The 27,887-nt window shown below is 44.5% G+C and overlaps 1 protein-coding gene across 7 annotated transcripts; it reads right to left on the bottom strand.

Annotated features, from left to right (window-relative positions):
• Positions 1–23,915, bottom strand: NXPE3 (neurexophilin and PC-esterase domain family member 3). Of its 7 annotated transcripts, none has more exons than XM_063393772.1 (9): positions 23,814–23,904; positions 22,784–22,940; positions 22,607–22,656; positions 21,247–21,357; positions 20,508–20,720; positions 12,322–13,082; positions 10,601–10,674; positions 5,150–5,356; positions 1–4,273 (listed from the first exon to the last, which is right to left on the bottom strand). In XM_063393772.1, exons 5-9 carry the CDS (start codon positions 20,598–20,600, stop codon positions 3,723–3,725), a joined length of 1,686 nt encoding a protein of 561 aa, XP_063249842.1. In that variant the 5' UTR covers positions 20,601–20,720; positions 21,247–21,357; positions 22,607–22,656; positions 22,784–22,940; positions 23,814–23,904; the 3' UTR covers positions 1–3,722. The 7 variants fall into 7 exon arrangements, with proteins under 7 accessions (XP_063249842.1, XP_063249847.1, XP_063249840.1 ...); XM_063393777.1 differs by lacking the exon at positions 21,247–21,357 and adding an exon at positions 21,181–21,246; XM_063393770.1 differs by lacking the exon at positions 22,784–22,940 and having other exon boundaries at positions 23,814–23,915.
• Between the last annotated feature and the right edge of the window lie 3,972 nt (positions 23,916–27,887).

Raw genomic sequence — 27,887 nt, 5'->3', positions numbered from 1 at the left:
TTCAAGTAAACTTGCCCTCTTTATTAGGAATTTTTCACTCTCTGAGCTTTTTGGCTATTTAAATTTTTTCTGATCACATCAGGAAATAAGACAGTAGAGCCTTCTGCATATTGTAAGCATTACAACAACATACATATATTAGAAAAAACAAGTTCTTTCTCCAACATACAGAGCTCTTCACTGCTCCCAACACAGAGTAAGAGCCTTCCAAACAATCCATATGAAATATGAAATGATATTTATAATTTCATACTCCACCATCAGTCTATAGATATGAAATGATCTGAAGTTAAGGAGTAAGTGCTTCATAAATGAAAAACACATTTGAGACTGAAGTTTTTTGCTGTTACTTAAACTGTCATGAATGGAAGAATGTTTTAACCCACACTTCTGCAACAAAACCAAAGCAAAACCCCAGTGTCCTCCACCCCTCTAGAAGGCAAATTCAAGCCTTCATTTTTGCCATATATACATGAAATTGTCACTGCAGCACATAAAAAGTTACACAAACACTTGTGGTAAGCAAAGTTTTTTAATTGCTTACCTCCAACAAGTAAAACAATGAAAAATGGTGATTTAAATCTCATGAAGCAGTGCTGCATTGCAGATGAAATTAGAAGCAACTGGAAACTTGAAAAAAGGGAAACTGTTGCTTGTTTTCCTCCCTTCTCATCAACAATTCAACTCACATTTTTACTAAATTTCTAGAAGGAAGAAATCAGCCTAAGAAGAGATACATGAGAAAGAAGACTCAACATATTACGGTGCAACACTAATACATATAAAATGGAGTTTGCTTACTGTATAAATAAATTACTCTGAAATCGTCTAATAAACAAAATAAAAGTAGTTTCTTTCACTGGAATTTGAGAGAGCTGGATTTTGAATGAAGAAATTAAAAAAGAAAAAATATCAAGTGAAAGATTCATAATCAAAATGATCAGTACAAGAATGAAAATATCAATACAATTTCTTCCTTTCAACAGAAGAAAATGGAAAGAAAAGGAAGAGAGGGCTTTGAAAAACCTTGTGAATTAATTTTTTACGTGTCAAGGAAGATACTTAACAGATGCTGAGAAATTCCTTTGCAGTCCAGTGCCACATTAAGTAACTTCAAAAATGACCAACATCTTAACCTAAGTCCCTATTAAAATCCATTTAGAAGCTTAAAGAAACTGATTGAAAAATATTTTATTGCTTCTGTGTTTGCATATCCTGTACATACACAACTGGTGCAATGGCAACAAGATGAGAACAGAAATGAAAAATCATTCATGGATCAGCTGAATGACTTCTAAAAGCACAGTGTTTCCTAGCATGGGTAAATCCTCCGTTTCTTCATTTCTCTTCCCTGTCTATTTCAGAGTTCAATTAATTAAAATCTTGATCTTCATTCTAAATCAACTGGCAATTTCCCTGAAGTTCATTACCAATAAGTTAGTTCATCTGTTACTAAAAAAAATACTCTAATTAATCTAAAGGATGAGGTTCTACCAGAAGGCAATTAAACACCTCCACTAATAGCAGTCCTGTTCTCTTTTCCTCAACTGTCAAAGCATTCAAAAGAATATTTTCTTCTCTCTCTGTGCTTGGTAGCTAACAGTGATACAGAGCTGCTGTTGAAGAGCAGTAGCAAACACAACAAGACCCAGAGAAGACACATGCAGCCACAACATTTTCAGACACAATATGGCTTTATGAGTTAAACCTAATGGTCAGTCCACAAATTAAGTAGTTTCCTCCAAAGTAAGTCTGAAGTCCTATTTCCATGAGCATTATTAGGATACAGTTGTTATTCAGGATGAAAGTCTTTATTTTAAAAATCACACCTGAAGAAGATGAAAGTTCATTTTCCATTGCGGTAGTTTACTTTCCCAGACCTGAATTGGTGTGACCTCTTTTCAGCAGAGGATAAATTGCCATTACCATATTGAAGTAAGAAATAGTTACCTGATGCTAAAGTATGGGCAGATGCTGTGTGAGGCAGCTGTCAGTGGGAACCAGCAAGCTGGACCTCTTAATTGCTGATTGGAAAAGCTAAGAGCAGGTGCTATTTCAGTGTACACAGTTCCTCCAGACATGTTTAAACTGTTAAGTTTATAGATGGATAACACTGATGCCTTTTACATGCTAATATCATTTATACCTGGTTTTAAACCACTTCTCAGTTGCCCTTTAAAATGAACACAATAAGAAACACTAGTGCTGTAGCTGGTAGCATTGGCTCTCTTAGGACTCTGGCAATAAGAGCACAAACTTCCTTAGGACAACAGCAAACCTAACAAGGGGGAAAACTTTTCTAACATTAAGACATTTTGATTATTTCACTCTGTGCAACCTGCCAATTTGCCTTGCTAATCTTCTCTAAGTTTGCTCACAAAGATTCAATTTCATTTTGGCACAAGCCAGTGAAGACTGGCTTTGGCTTTAGTGGGACCAAAAATAAGACAGCAGGGAACACTTCTCTGCTGTTTAATTTGGGAGCTGAATTGAATAAAAACTGTTTTCACAGTGCTTCTAGTTAAAACTGTAGACAGGCTCAATCAAAAGGCAGCAGTAAATGCCAGGCCAGGAGGCTGCTGAGCAGCTACATGAAGGCAACCCTGGGCGCGCTTGGCTTTTGGGTGTGGGTGTTCCACCTTCTATACTGGCAGCAGTGAAGCTCGTGGAGAAATTACAGAACTGCCAGATCCTCAAGAGGAATCACTGCATGGCCTTGACCACCACTGCCAGAGCTCACCAGGGGCCCTGGGGTCACTTGGCCTCCCTGTCCAGACACGGTGTGTGAAGGACTGCACTGTCGGCAGCCCGGCCTTGCAGCACCGTGAGGGAAGGGCTGCACCTCGCAGGGAATGCAAACTCTGGCACTGGCAAATGAAACACTTTCACTAGCAAATGCTTTAAGCTTCAAGTAGGTGAGCCTGCAACTTGAACTTGCAGAAACTGCCTGAGACAGTGCTTTTACTGAGGTCATAAAACACACATATCCTTACTACTGATAAATCAAGAAGGAGACAGTGTATCCAAGCTCAAAAGAAATTCAGTAGTACAGGAAACCAAAGTAAAGTACTGGCTATTTGCGCTATTTAGCAGCCATCTGTAAACAACAAAGGTGCCTAATTAGTGTGCTCGATTAAATTTCAGCAAATCCTTCATGACTTAATTCTACAGATATCGTGATTGTGCTTTCTTATTTGTGACTTTGGTACACTCCCTTCATGTTTCTAATTAGGACTTTGAAACAAGAACAGACACTCTCTGACACACAATTGGAGGAGACATCCCTTAAGCTCTGGAATGCTGAGAGAAAGACCACTCCCCAAATCCTTCCTGTGTTTCACACACTGTTCTGAGCAACACGACCCTGGCAACAGGATCAGTGTCACATGGATTAAATAGGGCGTACAGTGCAGACAACTAGTAAAGCTAATAACCCAAATAGTTTCTTATTGAATCCTGCCAATTTAATTTAAGGCGCTCTCTAACAATCTCAGGTATGAATGATAAGCTGGAAGGAATTGACCTTGCAGGAAGATATGGCCTGAAGAGTCAACTCCTCTTTACCATCCTTCACAGCTACCCAGACTTAAGGCCACCCTACTTATCCTGCATGCAAGAACAGTACCCAGAGTTTCTCCGTATCATCCAGCCTCATTCCACAGCTCAAAAGAGCAACTGTACTTCGGCTATAGCAAAAGACGACATAGGGACACCCATTTGTGCTAAGTTTGCAGAGGGCACACATAAGATAAAAATGCATCTATTTGATTCTTAACAATTATTTCATTAGGGTGCAGGTTATGTGGCAAGTAATGAGCCACAGACATCTCCCAAGCATCCACAAAGTGCACAGCAATTCCTGAGAACATTTTCCTCATGACAGAATCAAGCTGGAAGGAATACCAGTCACTGTTGAAGAGGCTCACTTCTGGCCCGAGCTCCTGAACGTTGGCGGTTCTGATGACGATGACGGTCCTGGGGCTGCGGTCCAGCAGCTGCAGCACGGCTCTGCGGATGTTCCTGAGGCGGCGGATGTACACCTCCACGGGGAAGGTGCTGAAGTGGGACCATATGGTGATGGCCACCACGGTGTTCCTGCCGCCCACGATGCGGCCGAGCTCGTTGGCGATGTAGCTCAGCTCGCTGCTGAACACCGTCGAGAAGCGGATGGGCGGCCCGTGGCAGCGGAACTTCAGCAGGATGTTGTGCTTCAGGTCCACAGACATGAAGGGGCCCACGTTCTTAGGGCTCCCCAGGTTAAATTCCACCAGATCTGAAAGCCCAGGAGCAAGTGTTAGTGAAAGACGGCAGGGGAACTTCAAACTGCCAACAAGAATGCTTGGATCGCAGGGCAAAGCGGGAGCGGATAAGGAAATCTGAACATATTTCAAAGAACTCTAAAATTAAACAGAAGGTGAGCATCAGAGTGTGGAGTTTATGGGTGTTGAAATGTGCAGGACAGCACATTTGGATTTCGTAAGGCTGTCAATGCCTTTTCCAAGTTTCCCAAATTATTTCCTTCTCTCTTGCAAAAAAGACATTTTCCAAATAGTCATGGTTACTCTCTGAATCCAGGGTTCACAAGAACCCTTCTAGCAATTTTAGGACTCCATTAAATTTAAAGATTACTTCAAGTTGAAGGAATTAAGGCAGCTCAAAGACTGTATTCAACACAATTGAAGCGCTTGAGGGAAAAGGGAAGCAGGAATATTTAATTGTCAGCTGAAATTCTTCTATTTAAGTAACCTGAATAAGGAAGAGGGCCCCAAAACCTATCAACAGCAATGGAAGTAATTTGCTACTTCATTCCAAAACCTCTCCTGTGACTGGGATGCTGCAAGGCCTTAAGCAGGCAATCCAAGTGACCTCCTGCCATGCCTCCTGGGGTGGCCACCTCAACTCACAGCCACAGAGCAATCCTGTTACAAGGACACCTGTGCAGATGCCTGGTGGCTCCATTTACAAGGCTTACATGTTTTCAGTGTCTGCTCAAACACTTGACTGTCCGCCAGGGCTTCAGATGAGGTTTTGTCTTTCCACTTCCTTTGTTTTGTCACTGTTACTCAGTAAAACCACCTCTGTGCCTGAGATGTGAGAAATAAGGCTTTGTAAAGGTCCTTAAGGACAAAGCTAAATAACAAAAAATTACCTGGAACAAATGCTGTCAAATATTCAAACCACTGCCTTATTGTAGAGTCTCCAAACAAGTGGATTACTTTTCCTTGTAAGCACTCTGTTATATCATCTGATTTGTTAAAATTATGGATCCAGTGTGTCCTGGACCTCCACTGGTCTTCATAATAATAACCAGAAGGGGAAGCTGTGGGATCTTCAGCTCTGTCCATACTGCTTGAATCTGGAAGATAAAAATCCTTTGACATTAACATGCAACCAAAGCAGCCTCCATAATCTTCACGGACACGTACTCAGCGACTGCTGACAAGAGCTGGGTGGCTGATCACAGTTCAGCTTGGTTTAAATTACACGGCATCTCTGCCGCTAACGTAAAAACCTATCTGACACCTTCCTCCCTTGGCTGGGGGTGCTCAGTGGTGGGTGTTCACCCCGGCAGGGAGAGCAGCGGAGGCAGGGAGGAGAGCAGCGCAGGCAAGGAGTGTAGCGCAGGCAGGGAGCAGCGGAGGCAGGGAGCGCAGCGCAGGCAGGGAGGAGAGCAGCGGAGGCAGGGAGAGCAGCGGAGGCAGGGAGGAGAGCAGCGGAGGCAGGGAGGAGAGCAGCGGAGGCAGGGAGGAGAGCAGCGGAGGCAGGGAGCAGCGGAGGCAGGGAGAGCAGCGGAGGCAGGGAGAGCAGCGGAGGCAGGGAGAGCAGCGGAGGCAGGGAGAGCAACGCAGGCAGGGAGCAACGCAGGCAGGGAGCAACGCAGGCAGGGAGCAGCGCAGGCAGGGAGGAGCGCAGCGCAGGCAGGGAGGAGAGCAGCGCAGGCAGGGAGCACAGCGCAGGCAGGGAGGAGCGCAGCGCAGGCAGGGAGGAGCGCAGCGCAGGCAGGGAGGAGAGCAGCGCAGGCAGGGAGAGCAGTGCAGGCAGGGAGCGCAGCGCAGGCAGGGAGGAGAGCAGCGGAGACAGGGAGGAGAGCAGCGGAGGCAGGGAGGAGCGCAGGCAGGGAGGAGCGCAGCGCAGGCAGGGAGCGCAGCGCAGGCAGGGAGAGCAGCGCAGGCAGGGAGCGCAGCGCAGGCAGGGAGCGCAGCGCAGGCAGGGAGCGCAGCGGAGGCAGGGAGGAGAGCAGGCAGGGAGGAGCGCAGCGCAGGCAGGGAGAAGCGCAGCGCAGGCAGGGAGGAGCGCAGCGCAGGCAGGGAGCGCAGCGCAGGCAGGGAGAGCAGTGCAGGCAGGGAGCGCAGCGCAGGCAGGGAGGAGAGCAGCGGAGACAGGGAGGAGAGCAGCGGAGGCAGGGAGCGCAGCGCAGGCAGGGAGCGCAGCGCAGGCAGGGAGAGCAGCGCAGGCAGGGAGAGCAGCGCAGGCAGGGAGCGCAGCGCAGGCAGGGAGCGCAGCGCAGGCAGGGAGAGCAGCGCAGGCAGGGAGCGCAGCGCAGGCAGGGAGCGCAGCGCAGGCAGGGAGCGCAGCGCAGGCAGGGAGGAGAGCAGGCAGGGAGCGCAGCGCAGGCAGGGAGCGCAGCGCAGGCAGGGAGAGCAGCGCAGGCAGGGAGAGCAGCGCAGGCAGGGAGAGCAGCGCAGGCAGGGAGCGCAGCGCAGGCAGGGAGCGCAGCGGAGGCAGGGAGGAGAGCAGGCAGGGAGCGCAGCGCAGGCAGGGAGCGCAGCGCAGGCAGGGAGAGCAGCGCAGGCAGGGAGAGCAGCGCAGGCAGGGAGAGCAGCGCAGGCAGGGAGAGCAGTGCAGGCAGGGAGCGCAGCGCAGGCAGGGAGGAGAGCAGCGGAGACAGGGAGGAGAGCAGCGGAGGCAGGGAGGAGCGCAGCGGAGGCAGGGAGGAGCGCAGCGCAGGCAGGGAGCGCAGCGGAGGCAGGGAGCGCAGCGGAGGCAGGGAGAGCAGCGCAGGCAGGGAGAGCAGCGCAGGCAGGGAGCGCAGCGCAGGCAGGGAGAGCAGCGCAGGCAGGGAGAGCAGCGCAGGCAGGGAGAGCAGCGCAGGCAGGGAGCGCAGCGCAGGCAGGGAGAGCAGCGCAGGCAGGGAGAGCAGCGCAGGCAGGGAGAGCAGTGCAGGCAGGGAGCGCAGCGCAGGCAGGGAGGAGAGCAGCGGAGACAGGGAGGAGAGCAGCGGAGGCAGGGAGGAGCGCAGCGGAGGCAGGGAGGAGCGCAGCGGAGGCAGGGAGGAGAGCAGCGGAGGCAGGGGGGAGCGCAGCGGAGGCAGGGAGGAGAGCAGCGGAGGCAGGGAGGAGAGCAGCGCAGGCAGGGAGCGCAGCGGAGGCAGAGAGGAGCGCAGGCAGAGAGGAGCGCAGGCAGGGAGCGGAGCGCAGGCAGGGAGGAGAGCAGGCAGGGAGGAGCGCAGGCAGAGAGGAGCGCAGGCAGGGAGCGCAGCGCAGGCAGGGAGGAGCGCAGGCAGGGAGAGCAGCGGAGGAAGGGAGAGCAGCGGAGGAAGGGAGAGCAGCGGAGGCAGGGAGGAGAGCAGCGGAGGCAGGGAGGAGAGCAGCGGAGGCAGGGAGGAGAGCAGCGGAGGCAGGGAGGAGCGCAGCGGACGCAGGGAGGAGAGCAGCGGAGGCAGGGAGGAGAGCAGCGGAGGCAGGGAGGAGAGCAGCGGAGGCAGGGAGGAGAGCAGCGGAGGCAGGGAGGAGAGCAGCGCAGGCAGGGGGGAGCGCAGCGGAGGCAGGGAGGAGAGCAGCGGAGGCAGGGAGGAGAGCAGCGGAGGCAGGGAGGAGAGCAGCGGAGGCAGGGAGGAGCGCAGGCAGGGAGGAGAGCAGCGGAGGCAGGGAGGAGAGCAGCGGAGCATCGCCCCCGTCCCGGAGCGGGTCCCGGCCCGGCGCCGTGCGCGGCGCGCTGCTGCCCTCCAGCGCCCGGCCTGCGCACGGCAGCGCCGCTCGGCGGGGACCGCCTGCAAACACTCAGAGAAACACCCAAAAAACACAAACCAAACCCACCAAAACCCCCAAACAGACCACAACGAACCCCCAAAAACTACTTCTATGGAGTAACGCATATCCCGGCACTCTAGAAGAGCGAAGGCTGAACCATAAGGCCTCCAAACCCAGAATTCCAGCTATGACCAAAGAAGTTGTATGTGCCATTTGAATACAGTAATTATGAGAGTCTGATTTCTAATTCCATGGATTTCGTACTTCCTCTCTGCTATCTAGCCCCCCTCCCCACTTACTGCCTGGGACAGGCAGCCCCCTGAGTAGCAACTACACACCAGGGAAGCTCAGCTCCATAGGATGCCTTTTTAACTTGCAGAAGTTGAACAATAACCTTGCAAGCAAAGGTATCAGGATTACAGGAGATTACAGGAAGAGAAACTGCAATCTCATGGTTATATCAGCCAAATATTGTCATAATTTCTTTTAGTAACCAGGGTGGCACATCGGAATTCCGTGAGGTTGTTTCAGGTTCCTCCCTCGCCGTTTGTTGCCTCCTACATTTGCCTATTCAAGCACCTCAGCTGAACAAGCACGGAGAGCTTCCCCAGCCCAAACACCAGCTGCACGGAGCAGACACTGCCAGCTGGCTGAACACTTCGATTCACCCTTGTGTGCACACTGCAAGAACAGTCCATGCCCTGCCATAACTTACAGCTGTCTGATAAAGCACACCTTGCCATGGCCAAAATCACGCCAGGCACTGGTGAAATTATGTAAAGGTACAAGCACTGGAATTCCAGGGCCCAAAAGCACCCTCTGATAAATGCTTCATTATAACACAGATAGAGCCAACCATAACCATCTTTCCTAATAAGCATTTTTAATTGCTCTTTTTCTATTCAGTACCCTCTGCATGTTGTATTAGTAGATGTTAACCTTAGAGGTTAGAGGATGTTAACCTCCTCAGACCTCACAGGGACACTGTAATAAGCAAACAACTGTTATGTTTGTACAACACAAATAATATAATCACAATTACCATAGAACAAAGCCATCACAAAATTCTATCCATGGATGATTCTTTAAATCTGACAGCAAAAACAAAGACGAAAAAACCCCCAACTAATAATGTGGACTCACCCAATATTTATAAAAAGGAAAAAAAAGCCTTCACATGGTCATGCACTTAAAGACTAATTCACAATGCGATTTCACAACTTGAGTTTGTTTGATTTGAGCAATTCAATTTATTACCTTTTAGATAGATTCTTTTATATATATATATATATATATATATATATATATCAGTGGTACTAGAACAACTTTTTGGTGCCCCACAGTAAATCAGCATTTCAAGTCTGTTTATACTATCATACCACTTTTGGCCCAGAATTCAGAATTGACCCTTACTTTGAGATTTTATAGAGGAGAATATAAGCTCCAATCTGAAGTTAAAAACCAAGGATAGAAATAAAAACTTATATTTCAGAAAAAAAAGTTTTAAAAAACTTGATCTACATTTACCACCACACAGGAAAACATGCAAAAAGAGCAACAGCAGCAGAACAATGAGTTTGTCTGTACCATCAGTCCTAACAAATCCATACATTCATGAGCATTATACCAATGAGTTCAGTTTATTTATTCATTAATCCTGAGCATTAAACCTCAGGACATTGTAGGCAGGCTTTGATCATTCATAGCTCCTGGAAGAAGGGTGACAATCAAATCTGGAAATTGCAGCAGTTTCTGTCAGGAAATATACAAGATAAAAAAAGCTACAAAAACACATCACCTAAAGGATCTGGAAAAAGAAAAGAGGTAGAGGGTAAAATGCTGAAAGCCTTTTAAGTAGCAGAACTGTATTTTTTTAGTGAACAGTAAAACTAAAACCAAGAAATGCTGTAAGTTGCCTTCTGTTCAGACTTTATTGCTCAGGTCAATAACTCTATCCTAAAAGTCTCCTATAACCTTATGAAAAAAATATGGAAAGTTTTCATTTAAGAAATAATTCTCTGTGTATCACATTTTATGCAGACTTTTTAGAAGCATAAAAAGCTTGAATTTGGATATGAAAGAGATAAAACCTCTGAGTTTAGTTGACTTTAGTACAGACTGTCTTTGTTCTGTTCTTTGAAAGGGCACAGAACAGTAAGAATGGTAGGTTCTGATATCCTGTGGTAACACAAATTACAGTAACACTTGAATGCAAGTTATCAAAATCTGCTAGACAACATTCTTAACAAAGAAAGAAATTAAGAAACACAAGACAGCTGTTTTCATTAGATTGAGAGTTTGGTAAGCAGTTACTCTAAGACATTTTACAGTGTGAGTAAATGCTAGGGGAAATGAATGACATTTTTGGCAAGAGAATAAACTTCTCTCTTCTTTTGATTTCTTTTTTTGCTAAAAATCCCAGTTATGTATGTAATTTTAGAAAATGATTTTCATTATTTCTGAACTTGTATTACAGTTAACACCCAAGAGCCTTCATCGTCTCAACAGAAATCTGATACTGATTTTTTTGCCATGCTAAAAAACCAAACAAATTATTATTTGATGCCTGTTGCTCTTTCTATAAATTTAGCTATGAATCACAAACAAGAATCTTATGCAGTTTACTTTACCTGTAAATGCCTTGGGCTTTACAATGACTGAATCAGGTCCACTGGAGAGTATTGGCCTTTTGATGTTCACATCACTTGAACAAAAAACACAGCAATATTTGTAAGTTACTGTGAAACTTGAAGGAAATATTAATCTCTTCTTTTTTCTTACTCCACTTGAAATAAACACACAGTAGTATGAATTTGTAATCTAAATTTACCGTACTTCCTATAACTGAATTCATTCTGCATTTACTTTGAGACCATCATCTCATTCTGAATCCATTCTGAATCCGAATTCAAAATCTCATGGCACTGACACAAATCTTGTGCACACTTGTACTGACACAAATGTCAACAAAGCAATCAAAGTGTCAGAGGCTGGAACTTCCTGCAACTGCAAGAAGCTTTTGGGGATTTGCCCCAAAAATGTCCCCAGCTTGCAGAACATGAGGGGACAAACCACTGCAAGGGTACAGGAGCACAGCAGCAGCTCCCAGCTGAGTAATATTGAGCTCTTGTTCTGTCTTTTGCTACTGTTTTGAAGATAATCCTTGTCTATTTAATTTTTTTTCTCCATTTAAGACAGAAATTATTTGGAATTTCTATAAGCCACTTTGGTCAATGATCTCAGAGCTGAATGAAACAAACAAACAAATAAACAATCCACACAAAACCAAGAAAAACCCCTTTCCCATTCCCATATGGAAACATCACCAATAAATATAAACTATCTTTAACAGGTGGGCTGGCAGAGATGCACAAAGTCCAAAGACCCACTTACAAATTTGATATGCAAGAGCCTCCAAAAAATTCCACTGATGCTTACTATTTATTTCTGGTCTTGGTTATGAACATGCACACATACTTTCCTCAATTAAACTATTTGGAGCTGCTGCTCTAAAATCTTTCCCAATTTAGGCCTCAACACAGTGCCAGAAGACTTTCCCACAACATCTTTGTTGAAGAGCAAGGCATTAGCCTACCACTACAACTCTGACACCACACAGTAACTAACTTTATCTAAATTCAGTTGTGTAATTCTAATTCTGTAAATTCAGAAGCAGTTCCGTCACGTGTACCCAGGCACTAAGAGATGGTGTGTTTTTTTTTTTTTAATGCTGAATGAAGAAATAAAATGTGAGTGTGAAACTAATTTAGTTTGACAGTTGAAATAACATGCACAGATCATTTCCACTTGCACGAGTATTGCCCAGCGATTTGTTCTACCAGGTGTTTTCTCTATGAAAAGTGCTTCTAAGATTTGAAAGTCGTATTGAGCAACAAGGAACACATTTAAGGTATTTTTTGATGAGGACAAAAGCAATTGGTAATTTTTGTAAAAATAAGCCTAAAACCTTTTTTAGATAGTTTAGATTTGGCCAAAAATACTTCTCAAAGCATTGATATTGCAAGTGTAGGTATGAAAATAGAAAGCAAGGAAACAGTCCCCAAACCACTACCAGATTTAGACAGCATGCTCTTGTGAAATTCAGTAGCACAGAAAGAGAAGCACAAAAAGAGAACTACATGCCAAGTTTCTTTAAGATTGCTGAGATTCTTGCACAGCTGAATGGAGGGGAACAGACTATTCAACAACTAACACCAAACACTTGGTCCTGCAGATACACTCCTCCTCTAAGGCAATATGTCATAGTTAAGCAATAGGCTAAAGTTTGTATAAAAAAAAACCCAAACAAAACAATTTGACTGAATATATATAAATTCAACCACATACAAACCTTTGGAAAAAGAGGCTTTCCTCCTGTGTCAGAAGACCTTTCAGGTATCCGCCTTTGGCATGGCTGATTCGGCTGGCACAGGACAATTTTCGAGGCTTGTAACAGAACCATGGCTCACCCGTGTAGAGATCTGTGAAGTTACAGACTGGGAGACCTCCAGGCAAGCAAACGTTGCACTCTGTAGTTTCTGAATACCTCCCAGACTTGAATGAGCTTTTGAAATAGACTCTGTCTGGCCTTTCCTCTCGCAAACGCACGAGGACTTGGATTGCTTCACTCGGATGGACAAGTGACACAGAAACCTTGACCTCTCCCGGCCAAAGCAAGGTAAAGAAGACTTTGTAAAGGCCATTATGGCAATCTACAATCCTTCCTGCTGCTCCAGCTTTCAGCTCAGGAGAGTGGATTCGTGCCTGTAAATAGTCTCCACCATACTGCTTGGGTTTTCCTTGGAAATCCCTCATCTGAACGAGTACCTCTAACTGATCACCCACCTTGAAGAACCTGCCGGGTTTCACAATCACAAAGTCGCTCTGTGTGGGATCAGTGCTCTGTGCAAAGGCGATTTTGCCATCAGGGGGCTTTGGCCACTGGATTGCAGCAAGCAACGACTCCTGCTCTGCTTGTTCCCTTTTGGACAAGCTCTGCTGCGTGTACCCGCAGTAAGGCTTCCTGGTAGTTTTGGCTGTCTGTGGCAGAGAATGCTGGACGTTGTTTTCTGTTATCCAGTTCAATCCTGAAACTGTGTCATCATCCAGGTGCTGGGGAGAAAAAGATTACCTGAAGCTGTGCTATGAAATCAAACACTGTGAATAATGGAGGCTTTGTCAAGAAATGAACCCAAGAATTGGGCTTTGCTTTACAGAGCTTTGAAGCTGACCAAAATAAAGCAACTTCACTAGAAGACCCAAATCTATTACTTTGACCACAGGATTTCTAAGGAGACAGGTGGGCAACCTGTGGCTACCCTGCTTTAGCAAACAAGCATTTAAAGAGATCACATCCAATGTACGGCAGTGTTTCAGCTACCAGAATATTCTCTAAATATCAGCAATGTGAAAAAAATGACAAAAGGTTGGATGATTAAATTATAACTCATGTTTTCTCTTCTTCTGCAGTAACATTTTAGTCTTGGAGCACCATGAGGTCTAATAGCTGCCCCATGCAGTACAAGGAAATAGGGTTTTCTGAGATGTTACACTGCAGGTTAAGCTGATGCACCCCCTGCACACACCTTCCAGAGAAGTCTGCTGCAAGGAGCAGCTGCAGTCATTTATCTGGTCACACTCACATCACTTCTTGGCTAATTATCTGAAATGCATGTCTCCCTGTAATGTGCACATTGAAAGAAATAAAAGAACAAAAGCCCAGATCCTTCTGGGGCAATGAATTCACCAGCCAGTTGGCAAGTAGAATAGTGCAGGACAAGCCAGGACTAAACAGGCAGAGAACCTGCTTGTTTATTTATAAGATTTTAAAATCTATATACAGCTGCTTCCAGCACCAAATGAAACAGCAAGCAAAGAATTCCCAAATCCACGCAAGAGTTTAAAAATTAAAACGGTTAAATACAAGACTAGACTAAGAGAGGGGGCTTCTGCTGCAATTGAAAAAACTGTCTTTAGTTGAAAATATCAGTGTCCAAAACTGTATTTTCATTCAAATGACTGCAGATACCTTCTTCCTTATGATATCACATAATTTTGCAGGTTAGCGTTAGGAAAATTTTAAAAATAGCAGTCTAAGACTCCAGAGGTACCCATGAGACTTCTAACTAGCAAATCCAAAAATATCTTTCAAATACACACAAAATCAGCAGTTAATGAGCAATTAATTACCAGGTATATATAGAACTTATCCATAGTTATATTTCATAAAGAAGGAAAATAGTTTTTCAAGCAAAGACTAAAATTATACAGTGTACCATTCACATGGCATCAGATGATATGCTAATTTAGATTTGAAAGATTGCTAAAAATTCAAACTACATTATTTGAAATCTTTAAAAGTATCATTGTACTTACCAATACCAATTCCATTTACTTCCTCCATAACTAACTGCTCAGTAATGTACTAAAAGTCACAGCACTCATATTAAAGCTTTATCCATTGTCATAAACCTTTCTTAGGCCATGGAAATATCAGTAGTGTCTTAAAATCATTTGAACCACACTGAGATTCAACATTTTTTTTAGAAGGAAGGTAAACCTAACAAGCAATAGAAACACATAGGCTTTTGAAGTCTGTGACATAAGTTGGTTTTGATCACATGAGGATGTAGGATGGATACACAAAATCTTCTTTGTTCCATATCCACTTTAACTGTAAAACCTGAACCTGTAAATTGCTACAATGTAGCTCTAAAACAATTTAACACATACTCATCTACACACCAGATGTTAACATCACAATAGAAGCTTTAGCTTCTGTTTTATATTCCCACCCAGGATTTAATAAATGTTCCCTGAAGGCCATCTGAGATAATTCATAATTATTTTTGTTTTCCACCACAGCAAGCCAAGCTGCAGATGTATGCTGCACATTACTTTTATTAGTTCAGTGAATTTCAGCCAAAGCTGAGAGTGAATTCAGGCACGGTTCTACTTTAAACCTTGCCTAATGCATTCTTGAATTAAGCCAAGTTTCTATTTTTGGATAACTTCACAACTCCTTCTCTTCACTTGTTCATGCATAAATACATATACATATACATATACACATACATATATATATATATATATATATATAAAAAACACAGAAAATACTGCATGGAAATATTTTTAAAAGTTAGCTCTATATTTTGAGGCATCCAATAAGCCAGTAACGATGTCTCAGCAGAAATACGCATTTCCCTAACAAGGGGTGGAAAGGGAGAATATGTGTGTACGATTAATTTTTGTTTGCAGTGTAAGTTCCCAAGAGAAAGTTTCTGGTTTTCAGTTGGCTCTTCAGCGGTTGGTTGGGGGACATGGGAAAAACAAATCCTTTAGAATTAAGAAGAGATGTTGATCTAAGACAGCTTAAAAGCTGATGTATCTCTATTTTTAATCTTCTATAAATTTCCTCAGGGTTTTTCACCCAGTCTTTCTGTCAGAGATGTGGAAGATGCCATTTCTGGCCTAGTTAGGCTTTCTGAAGTCTCTCCAGGGGCACACCTATCAGTATCCCATCTTTCAGTGGGAAAGGATGCAGAGAACAACCAAGCCAACAAACTCATTCAGAAAACAGAACATGGTTTGATGTCTCCAAATCAGTCCACCTACACAGATTTTTAGCAGAGCAGTGCTAAATAATAAATAATTAATGGTCCTTCAGGATGTTGAAGAAGCTCTGCTTTTACCTTTATGGAGCTTCTCCCTCAGGCCCTTTGAAATAGACTGAGGAAATATTTGTGGTATGATCTATTCTGCTTAGTGGGATATAACCTGGAGATATCGAAGTGACAATGCTTGTCCTTGTTCTCAGCTGCATACAAGTCTAATTTCATATGCTGTCCTGGCATGAAACTTCCCTTCTCCCCATACACTCTCTCTTCAAGGTGCTTTTAAATAAAATAGTGCTCACAACCAATCCTGCTAAATAATCCATCTCCAGGTTATGTCCCACTATGCAGAATAGATCATACCACAAATATTTCCTCAGCCTATCTTCAAAGGGCCTGAGGGAGGAGCTTCATGAAGGTAAAAGCAGAAGGACCATTTCAACATGCTGAAGGACCATTCTTTCTCCAGCATCCTTGTTGATCCTTGCAGCCCTCTTTCAAGCCCAAATAGGACCATGTATTGTTGCAGAATTATAACCTTATGTGTGGAAATAAGCTACACCATGTATACTACACACTGGAGAAAATACTGCAGAGATTCTCTTTGCCAGTAGAGGCAGAAAAAGCTTCAGAGTCAATTAATGCACCAAAGATCCTTGACTGGAATAGAAAAGCTTTCCAAACCATCTTCCTTTCTTAAGTGTTTCCAGGCTCAGCTCCAAACAAGCACTTAAGTCCTTCTGTCCCTAGGGATATACAAGGCCTGCCCTGAGGTAAATAATTAGCTTAGTTTGTCCCCACTCCATTTTTACCCCTCTTGGCATTTCCAAATCTCTATGGCTCCTCTGTGTTGTCATACTGACACTGTGCTGACATACTGACACTGAGCTGAAGGCTTTCTACTGTAGTTAGTAGCCAAAACTAAATACAATTCCTTTATGAAAAACAGATAAAGAGGCTATCTCAAGAGTGCTCTTCCTTTATGACACGGATTCTTTTAGTGTTCATTACAGGCTCCCTGTTGGATAACTCCTGCTTTGCTTATTTCCATGTACACTCCATTCAAGGTGCAATGTATTTTAAATGCAATTCCCAAGGGGCTTGGTTTGTTGGGTTTGAGGGTTTTTTGTTTGTGTGGGAGGACTTTGTTTGCTTTTTTGCTTTGTTTTTTTGTTGTTTTGTTTGCTTGTTTTTTGGTTTTGTTTTTGTTTTTTCTAATTTACTGCATTTTGAAGCTAACCAGAACCCATATGTGACCACAAAGTAATTTAATGGCTATCTGCCAAGTAACACAGACAGGACAAGACAGATTACATGTCAGTTAAGCACAAATAAATCCACTAGCAGTTCCTGCATTAGAGATGTCAGAAAAAGGAAAAAGGAAGCTGTATTTTTTTGAGAACTAATGGAAGTTTCAGCTCATCTCTTCAGCTTTTGGCATTCTCACCACCAACTAAGCAAAAATTAGATACAACATACAGATTAGCCCAGGCAATAATGCTCTCAAAGATTTTCTAGAAGGGTCACAGAGTACTTGGGAAGATCTGCAATGACCACCTGTCCCCAGGTAAACAGCACAATGGAGGTGGCTGGTGAAAACATTGAGTATTTCCATTGCTGCTGAACAGGTGGAACTCCATCTCAAAGCTCAGTATCTTCCACAAGCTGTTAACTCCTGCCTTGGCCTGGTACATCCCAAACAGCTGCTGCAAACCTGCCTAGGTCCCTGTCACTAGAGCAGGAAACAACACAGGAGATTCCCAGGCAACAGGAACAGTGGGAAAACAGAAGTTTCAGGAGACAACGTCTGAATCTGAACAAATGCCAATTCCTGAAAGGTCAGTCACCTTATTTTCAGTAATTTTACACTCCAGGTACTCTATTTGTTGTCTATGACAGATATGAAATCAGTTCTCTATCATTACCATCTCACAGCAGTTTGAGTGGCTGATAAACTACTCTAAGTGTCAAAGCCAATCCTCAAAAGCCATCACTTGACAGTCAAATGTTCCAGAAATAATTGGAGTAAGATAAAGTTATCTTTTGTAGGCACCTGCAATTTAGCAGCAAGCATTTAAAACTTTGTTACACAGTTCTTTTGCTCAGTTTCAGCTGTCTGATTTCATATGTTGTCCTGGCATCAAACTTCCCTTCTCCCCATACACTCTCTCTTTAAGTTGCTTTTAAATAAAATAGTGCTCACAACCAATCCTGAAGTGGTCCTGTCACTCTAAAGGCCACTGGTACAAATACAAAAAAATCCTCCTGCATCCTGAAAGCATAATCTTTGGGCAATGTCCTGATACTTCACAAAAAATACTGAACATTTTATCTGTCTGGCTATATTCACAGAAAAAAAATATAATAAAATCAAACCACGTTTCTTCTGGTACTATATGATCAACTACGTGACCTCAAGGGAATAGTTACTCCGTAATAAAAAGCAAAGTAAATAATAAGCTGGCTACCAAACGTTTTGTGGACAGCTTGGTTGTTTTTTGGGTTTTTTCAAAACACAACATAAGGAAAGTAAAATTCTGACATGGCTATGACTACTAGGAGAGCTAGTCACTAGTAGTTTCAGAAATGAAGAGGAAACATCCTAACATGAAAAAGCATAAAAACCTAAAGCAAAAAAGAAGGGAGACTAGCTGACAATTGCCTTAGATCTGGAGCTTTAGCCAGCTAGGTTGGATGATTTGGGATGAGATGTATGTCTGATGTATTTGTAACATTCTCAACAGTAACCAACAGTACTGTCCAGAGCCTGAACAGATTTGGTTACAGATATTCTGTGAAAGCCAGAAAAATAAGATATTTTTTCTGACTTTGATCTCTGATTGAAAAGAATCAGCATAGATGTCTATATTAGACTGCCTGGAAAACTGAGCCGAGACAAATACAGGAGCAGGTCATTCAGAAAAGTCACGACAACAGAAGGGATTAAAGTTGCATGTTACAGTGTAAAGATTCACCATCAACACAATATTGAGTTTAGAATAGCAGATATGTAAAGGGCAACAAAGCCACAAGGACACTTATCATGGACCGTGGTGAGAAAAAGCACAGTGAACACCCAACCTGTATTTTCCATTTCACTCTCAAAGCACTGCCCTTTTCTCTAAGAAATGTAATTTTAAAATAGAAAGAAACCAGTTTAAGATTCTAAATATCAACATTCCTCAGGCAACATGCAAGGTCAAAACCCATGGTTTAGTTGAGGTGTTAGGGCATGGGTTGGACTCGATGATCTTGAAGGTCTCTTCCAACCTAGTAATTCTGTGATTCAGTGAAAGAGAGAACAAAAGCTACCTCTTATGAACAAAATGGATCATGCTAACTTGAACCAAAAGTCATCGAACACAGTATTTTGATTGCAAATAGTTTCCAACCGCAGGTATGTGGGAAAAGAAAACAGACCAAACGTGTTGTGCCATTTCCTCCTGCAGACTTAACACACTTTCTAGTACTTTATGGTTTAGATTTCTTAAACACTAGGGTAAACATCTTTAAGATCTAGTACTCCCTAATGGGTTTTTCTTCTGTGCATTCACCCAGATTTTTTGAATACATGCATTTAGTAACTACAAAGACTTACTGCAAGGGCTTCTGCAGCTTTGCTGCAATCCATAAAAAATATCCCTGTTCTTTTAAAATCAGCATCTGCAGTTTTTATTTAATGTGTCCACTAGTTCTGGAATATGCAACAAATGCTCATTCTTCAGTTATTGATCCTGAGTCACTTTTGATTTCAGACTTCTCAAACATCTTCCTTACCCTTACGTGATCCTCTTGTGATTGTATTTTGTGGGGGTGAGGGGGTTTTACAGCCCCTCCTTTGGATCATTTCACTTGGGCCTCACTAGCCAGAAGGAAGGAAGATAAAGCAATTCCTGACTGGCTGGCATGCACAAAGGACAGGCACAACTTAACGAGGTGCAGGCTAAGCACTACAATGCTCACCCACCAAACACAGCACTGCAATGCCTGCCCAGGCAGGCAGCCAGCGGGCAGGGCCAGCCTCCAGGGCTGCCTCACACATCCTCATCAGCCTGGACTTTAATTGGGGTTACTGACTAAGCAGTCTGAAAATACCTCTGCACTGAAGTGATAAGTAAAATGAAGGAATAAGCAAGGCAGACCCAGCAGAGGGAAAAAGGGAAAGGCAAATAAAAACTGCATCAGTACAGGCCTGAGATGAACAAGCTAGTAACAGCTCTGCAGGAAAAGACCTAGGGATTCCAGGAGACAAAAACTCACCACGTGTCAGCAGCACAGCATTGTGGCAAGGAATTAACAATATCCTAACCAGCTGATGGAGCAAAGTTATAGTTCTCCTCAACTTGTCCACGGTGAAGGCATACCTAGAACACTGTCTGGTTTTTGGACAACCCACACCAGAGTAAAGTTGGCAAGATCAGCTAAGAACCCCTAACATGATTAGGGAACTGAAATGACACTAAGGTAACCAAAGCATCTTTTTTTAAATCTGGAGAAGACCAAAAGAGGATTTAATTGCAGTCTTTCACTACCTACAGGGCAGTCAAAGAGGAACTGGAGTAAAAGTACATTCTAACAGGGTAAGAAGCAATTTCCTGTTGCAGATCAGGCAAACATCCTTCCCTCTAAGAGAAATGCAGCATTGCAACAGGCTGCCTAGGTAGGTTGTGAAATATGAGTGTCCTTTAGGACTGTCAAACATCAAAATACCCTGTTGCAATCCAAACTAACTCTGATGCCAGGCTTTTGAGGAGGATGCTGGATTAAATACCTCCAGACATGCAGAATTTTCCAGAAACCACAGAATTTTCTGTGATTCCAACTTATAGCTAAATATAATATAAGGTCAGACAATTCTAACCTTACACTTGAAAGTCAATAATGTTGCTCAAGCCATCTCAGAGAAGAAACAGGCTCCACCTACCTCTAGCTGAAAAAAATTGTGGACCAGCACCACAACAGCCAGCACTGCCATGAGGAGGCAGAAGAGCTGCAGTCTGAACGAGTCAGGCCACATGGTCCCCTCGTGTCCTTCCCTCCCATGTTAGGCATCGCCGTGACCTCTGTTCACCACAAACACGAATGGCATTTCGTCCCAGCACAGCACGAGGGAATTCAGTTGACTTCCACTTCATTCCTGCAAGTGCATTTACAAAAACTGTATTAAGCTCCAGAATGTTACTAGAACTAAAGTCAAGTTTTACACTGAAAGCTTACAAATGGTGGGGCAATAACTAGTACAATAGAATGGTCAACACAGGTTTCTTCTTGTGGAACTAATCTGAACAGCATTATCTATCACGTTACATAATTCTCCTGGATGTGCTAAAGCTTTTTATCATAAAGCTGGTCTAACCTGTAATTCATACCAAAAAAAGGCAAAAGAAGAGCACAAGATTTGGCAATCAAAAAGAACAAAACAAATAACCATCACCCCATTTATCTGTTAGGACACACCACCACCATCCAGATATTACCAGACCAAAACAGAAACTTGTGGATTTAGACATGTCTCATTCACCTGTTTACACATTCCAGTAAGTTCTTATTAAACACTGATGTCTGAAACAAATTTGGATAAGCAAGGTAAAACCTACTTCCTCCAGTTTTCTGCTTGGGAAGAGGGGAAAAATAAATCAACTGTAGCACTGAAGAGGAGATACCTAAGAGAGATGAAAGCACTACAATTTAACTTCCCGCATCATCAGTAACATTCCATCTTCCCTGTTCTGCTTTTTTATCATTCCTTTTAGCTCAGGTACTCATATGCAGCTCTAAAAATAAAAAAAAAAATAAACTTCCGAAAAGAATACAGTGTGCTGGGATTTGGCATTTCTGGTTCTTTATATCTAATAATAGCACTGTTTTTCATAAACTTTCATAAAATATTGTTCCTTTAAGGTTGCTTGATGGCTGATCTGCTATAAAATCATAGACTCAACAGCCACTGATAAAGGTCTCAATGCTTGTTCAGAATGACTCTTAAACCTTCCTTCCTTTCTGAGAAGGACAATTTTGATGCAGCCTTTTTTGCAAGCAAAAAGGGTACTGTTCTTGCAGAAGCTCTAAACTTGGAAACAGAAAACAGATGGCAAGGAGAGACAGTCAAAAGACACCAATCTCTCCAAACCCAATATTCTCAAAGCAGCATTACTCATACAACCATGTACCAACTGCAACAACATAATCAAATGATTATATAAACTTTGTGTAACTTTCCATTAGTGGTATAACTGAGAATTTATACAATTAGGATAATATAAATACATACTACCTATAGTTTTAAGACTATATAACAAATGCTGTGTAAGTTTAAGTGAAACATACATTAAACATCAAGATTAAAAAATTATCTAATCAAATGAACACAGGCTAGAAAATTAAAATACATTACTGATATAACCAGGACAGCCTCAAAATAGACCATACATCAAATTACAAGGATTATAGGGATTATAACTTCAAATGCTTTGCTGAGAATTAGAGATTGTATTTCTGACCAATGTACAAGCATTGAAAGAGCAAGACATCCATTAAAGTGAAAGTATCAAAATTTACAAAAATGCGGCTTCGTTGGAACAGCTCTGCAGTAATATGAAATTTGCATAAAACAGTAGTTTGGGTTGTAAATTGCAAATAAATAGATGAAAATGCTAATTTAAGGCCATATATGACCATTTGAGGAAGAAAACCAAATACATTACACAAAACCAGAATTTTCAGTTCTGTTGCTGAGAATTCTTTCCACATCACCGAAAAGCACAAGACACTGAAAATTAACAGACTGTCATTTCAGATGCCTAAAAAAGACCACAAACGCTGTTCTGTGTTTTTTTATTCAAATTTTTCCATATTCTGTAGACGTCAAATGCCCTAAAACATGTAATTGTACAGGTTTAGCACTTTCTTCATGCTAAAGGCTTAATAGACTGCCAGTTTCATCACAACTGATGAACAATTGATGTTGTTAATTTTTTGTTAAAGGAAGCCCAGAAGTACACCAAAAAAACCTTTGGTTCTTACCCTACTCCTGAACTGTTCTCTGAAGTCGTCCACACAAAAGGCCAGATAACCTTGCGAAACAATACATTAAAAAATAAATATATTTATAGAAATAGACACACGCATTTTTGAATAAAATTCATACATTGGTGGTTTGCTTATAGTGGCACAAAATGAAGTGGCATTACGACTTTTTACCTGTAAAATCACTTCAGTTTCTACAATGATCCAAGGATTTTGTTGAAGTATGTGATTCTTTTAAACTTCAATGCTATGCCATTACATTTCCTATGCTATTCATTGTTAAGTATTACTTCTCTCAATTTGTTCCATGTTACCACACGCCCCATTTTACCTGATGTTAAACACAAAAACCGATTTAATGACATTCTTATGAATACGTCATTAAATTATGTCTCATGCTCCAGTCCAGGATTGCTGCTTTGGGATTTTTACAAGTTGTCAATTACTGTCAGGTCCGTATCCCCACAGCACCCTATGCCAGCGGCGTTACAAAAGCAGGCACGAGTGCAACCTCTCCAAATGCCACCACGCAAATCGCAAAGGCGCAGAGGAGCCGCTGCCTCTGGCGATGCCCGAACCGTGTCCCTAGGGCACACAGGAGCTGGAGGCTCGATGCTGGCGCGGCTGCCAGCACAGAACCCCGATTTGCTGCTGTTTTGCGCAGATCCCGCCCCGGTCCCCAGGCGCGGGGAGCCGGCGGCCCCAGCCCGCCGCCGCTCCGGGGGCAGCGCCGCAGCACCCGGCACCGGACACGCACCCACAGCCAGGGACGGGGCAGCGAGCAGGAAGCGCCGCTGCCGGCAGTGCGAACCGCACAGCTCCGGTTTATTGCCTCAAAGGTACTTTCTGGGGTGCCGCGGGATGGGCGACCCCGGGGAGCGGCACACGGCAGCTGCAGCATCCCCGGGGAGCGGCACAAGGCAGCCCCCGGGCCGGCAGGAAGCCCCTTCAGCCGCCGCCTCGCCGAGCCCCGAGCGGCGCGGGCAGCGCGGCCCTGCGGGCGGGCGGACCGGGCCGCGGGCACGGGGCATCCGCGCAGGGCACCCGCCAACCCCGGGACCGGGCACCCGCCAACCCCGGGACCTCGCACCCGCCCCGGGCCTCCCTCAGCGGCCGCGGGCCCGCCCCGCCCCGGCTGCCCCGCCAGGCTCTCCCCCCGCTCCCCGGGCGAGCCGCGCAGGCCGCGCCGCCCGCGCCCCCTCACCGCAGCCCCCGGCGCTCCCCCGGGCCAGGCGGCGGCCTCGCCCCCGGCCCGGAGGCGCTCGCTGTAAACGCCCGGCTCCCGCCGCCCCGCCCTCCTGCCCGCCCCACACACAGCGGCGGCCGCCGCGCCTCCTCCCGCCCCGCCCCGCCCCGAGAGCGGCTCCGGCCCCGGCCGCTGCCGCAGCATCCGCGCCGAGAAGGGGCAGGGAAAAGGGACGCAAAACCCAGCCAAAACAATACCATCGTCCGTGTAATTTTTGAGCCACCGCTGGTGAAGCCTAAGAAGGCAGGATGTGGGGAGGGTGGCGCGGAGCGCGGCACTATGGCCTGGGTGGCAGCACTGTGGTCCCCAGCCGCAGCCCCAGTCAAGAGCGAGGGCTCTGACACGAACCACCGCAGCTCCAGCGCTGCCGAGCCTGAGGGCGAACGGAGCAGAGAGCAGCGGAGGCGGCATCTTGGACAGAGAGCAGGCTGTGAAAGGAGAGCCTGGCCCCAGAGCAGCAGCAGGGGCTGAGCAGGGGATACTGCACGGCCCAGCACTGCAGAACCGGGCAAACGCAGGTGGCCTTGAAGGCAAGGCTTGAACATGCTTGATGAGGACACACACACAGTCAGTGCGAGCTTTGCACCCTGCACCAGAGCCGGGCAGCACTGCCAGTCTGCAGGACATCTGCAATTAGTTCTGTAAAAACTACGTAAGTTTGGGAATGTCAAAACACTCACCTGCCAGCAGCTCTTTGTATAACTGAAGAATTTCTGGGGAGAAGTAGTCTTGATGAAGGCTTAATAATCAATCAAATGTGCTTTTCTAATCTTTAACATGGTAAGCCCTTTTGCACAGAGGCCAGAAACCAATTACTTAGTGCTTGCCCCCAGGCTCTACAGAATGCACCATGTAAAAGGCTGTTTGGGTTCTTTGAGTGTCAATGGCACTAGTGAGGTCTGTTCCACCTCATCACCATGCAACATCTAAATGTCATTAGTCCCAAAAGAAGCACAGCTTCAGCAGCTGTCACTCACCTTACATCCCTCCTTGTTTATCACACCAGAAGCACTTGGCAATTATTTTGAGGTGAGTACAGACAGCTGGATAATGAAGAAGAATCAGCCTTTCTGTAGGAGAAGGGATTACAGGGAGCTGTGACTTGCCCCAATGCGTCACAGCTATATCCAATAAAGTGTAATAAAAGGGGTGGGTTGGCTGGTCAGGGGAGGACCTTGAGGAACAGGAACGACCCTGAGGAAGGAGATACTGAATGAACAGTCCAGAAGGAGTGGGCTAAACAGGAGACAGAATCACTGCTGTGAGGTCAGTCTGGGGCTGCGGTTGGAGCCTGCTGCTGGAGCCTGCGGTCACAGTCTAGCTGGGTAAAAGCTGCATTCAGAGTCTGCAAACTGGTACCTGCAGTCATAGTTTAGCAGGAAATAACCAGCAGTCAGAAGCTGTAAGGGAAACCTACAGTAGGAGCTTGCTGCAGCTAGAGTCAGTGAATAGCTGGAGTGAGGATGGCTGAGCTGTAAAGAGGAACAAGCCAGGACCCTTTTCAGTACCACAGTATCACTATCCTGTGATAAACAAGAGGTCTGTGTCTCAGCTCATTTCTACCCTCTAATGAGAGGGCTGCTGCAACACCTTTCCTTATTTCTTTTGCCAGAATTATATGCAGCAAGGTGAAGTTATGCTGGGCCCTTGGCCCCATTGCCCTTCTCCCCCTTACCTGCAAAGAATAATCAATAAAACACAGTATATTTGATAATATGTATGAGACTACTGAACCCATTCTTGATTACAGGCAAGGATTGAGGAATGTTTTCGTTTGCTCCCCGAGGCAGACTAAAACATGCTTTTATGCTGAAGCAAGGCAAGATTTAACAAACAATGCATTGGACAGCCTGCAAAGAGCACAACCCACACTGTTCCCTTTCTCTAGACACCTTTGATATGTCTGCTTTTGCTACACTACTCTTGTATCAGTTCTCCAATCTTTTTTCCCTTCCACAATCCTCTGGGTCTTGTCCTTCTGCCATCCTTAGAACAGCGAATTTCACTCTCATCTTGGACACAAGTTCAGCATGTCCCCCAGTTTTTAGGCATAGTAGCAATAAAGTCTATTTCACTGTTGGAAAGTCTTCTGCTGACCTGGTGCCATCCAGATGGTTTTCACATCATCTAATGCTTGTAAAGGGATAACATTTGCTAGAAGAATCCTCTTGCAGCTCCCTCAAGTCCTTTCCCAAAAGGCTGCAGAGAAGCTTTCCTATAGGCACCATAGCCTGTCCATGAACCTGCCTCAAGCAGTTGTGCTGCATTCCCACTCCAGGGAGAGGCAGGAAGGAACACAGGTTTCCATTTCTTCCAGGTGGCTCTGCTTCCCTTTGAGACTAGGAGGAACTTCCTGGTCTCCCTTTCCATTTCTCCACAAGACACTGGACATGGCCATAGCCATGGCAGCCATAGGCTGCCCTGAGGTGATTGTGCCAGTTTAACACTGACACTGCTATGCCAAAGGAAAGAAAGCATCAAGAAGCTAGGAATATGAAAAAGCAGGTGAGAGAAAGGTATCTGTCCTACTAGTAAAATAATACCTAGTTCATGTGCTTAAAAATTTAAGTAACTGTGAGTAAAGCCAAAGAATCAGAGACTAACAGGAAAGCCAATCTGCTGTAAAACTACTGAGCTTGGGAATGAGCAAGCTGCAATGAGGAGAGGACAAGTGCATGAACTCTGTCCTGGAGATCTCAACAGTACAAGAGAGCTGGAGAGCCAGTCTTGAAAACATGGGCTCCAATAGCACTTGCATTTGCCCTAAACTTCAGGTTGAAGGGGCTGTAGGAACTACGATGGAAAGAAGAACTATGAAGGAGAGAAGAAAATTGAATCCTGGTTTTAGTTTCTCCATGTCTCCTGTTTCTCCCCAGGTCCCAGAGACTCTAAGGCATAAGCAGTGGTAACCTGCTCAGCACATCTTCCATGCACCTCCCAAACCAGGAAACACACTGCAAATCCTCAAGGGACTGGATAACCTCAGCTGGTGTAACAATGGATAGGAAGAGATTTCCCAAAGGCTGCTGCTTGAACACCATTTAGCACAATGCTAAGCAAACAGCTCTGACCACTAGACTGCTGCTCCTCACAGCAGTACACTGTCTGAGAATTGTTTAGGCTTTTTTAATGGTTTATTGCTTTCAGTCCAACACATGAACACTCTAAACACAATGTGTCAGATTTTACATTTTCCAGAGCCTCCTTTGTGAACATGGGCTTCTCAATTTCCACATTTTAAAGCATCTTAGAAGTCAGAGGCTTCTTGTGAGGCAGTCAGTGACTCAGTTGATTTGGTCATCCTGTGCACAATTTTCTGATATTCCATCCCTTGGTGAACATCATCTTGTACATATCAGGAAGAGCAGTTAAAATGGCTTTAGATTGAATAGAGGTAATTTTCCTTGCAGTGGCTATGGTAGGTCTGTGTTTGATTTGTGCTGGAAACAGTGTGATAATATAGGACTGTTTTAAATACCACTGAGCAACGCTTACAGAGCCAAGGGCTTTCCTGCTTCTCACACCACCCCACAAACGAGTGGGCTGGGGTGCATACTAGCATAAGTTAGGATTTCAGCCCATAAAATTAAAAGTAAATATTTCCATTTGAACAAAATGGGCCCGTCCACTAGCCATCCCTTTATTTTCCAAATCTAGACAAAGAGTTTAATGTCTGATGCTATTACAAATATGAATAAAAGCCAGGGACAAGAGGGACCTTCAACCTGAGTTCCTGAAGTGCTATGGTTACTAGCCCTACAACATTTAAACGTTCCAGTACAGCTTTAAGGTCTTTAGAAGAAAACGACTCTGTTCTTCTCTTTTCAGACATGGAATTACTTTAGCTATGCTTATTTTTGACTTTTAAATAGAGTCCTAGAATGAGGTGGAAAGGAGCTTAAAGACCACCTAGTCCCAACTCCCTTGCTGTGGGCAGGGGCATTCCTGCCCATGGCAGGAAACCAGACCAGAATGCTCAATGCCACATCCAACCTGGCCTTTAACACTTCCAGGAATGAGGTATCCATTTCT

This window comes from Prinia subflava, chromosome 3 (genome assembly GCF_021018805.1).
Source record: "Prinia subflava isolate CZ2003 ecotype Zambia chromosome 3, Cam_Psub_1.2, whole genome shotgun sequence".
Classification (NCBI taxonomy): Eukaryota; Metazoa; Chordata; class Aves; order Passeriformes; family Cisticolidae; genus Prinia; species Prinia subflava.
This window is presented reverse-complemented; position numbering and strand designations above follow the sequence as displayed.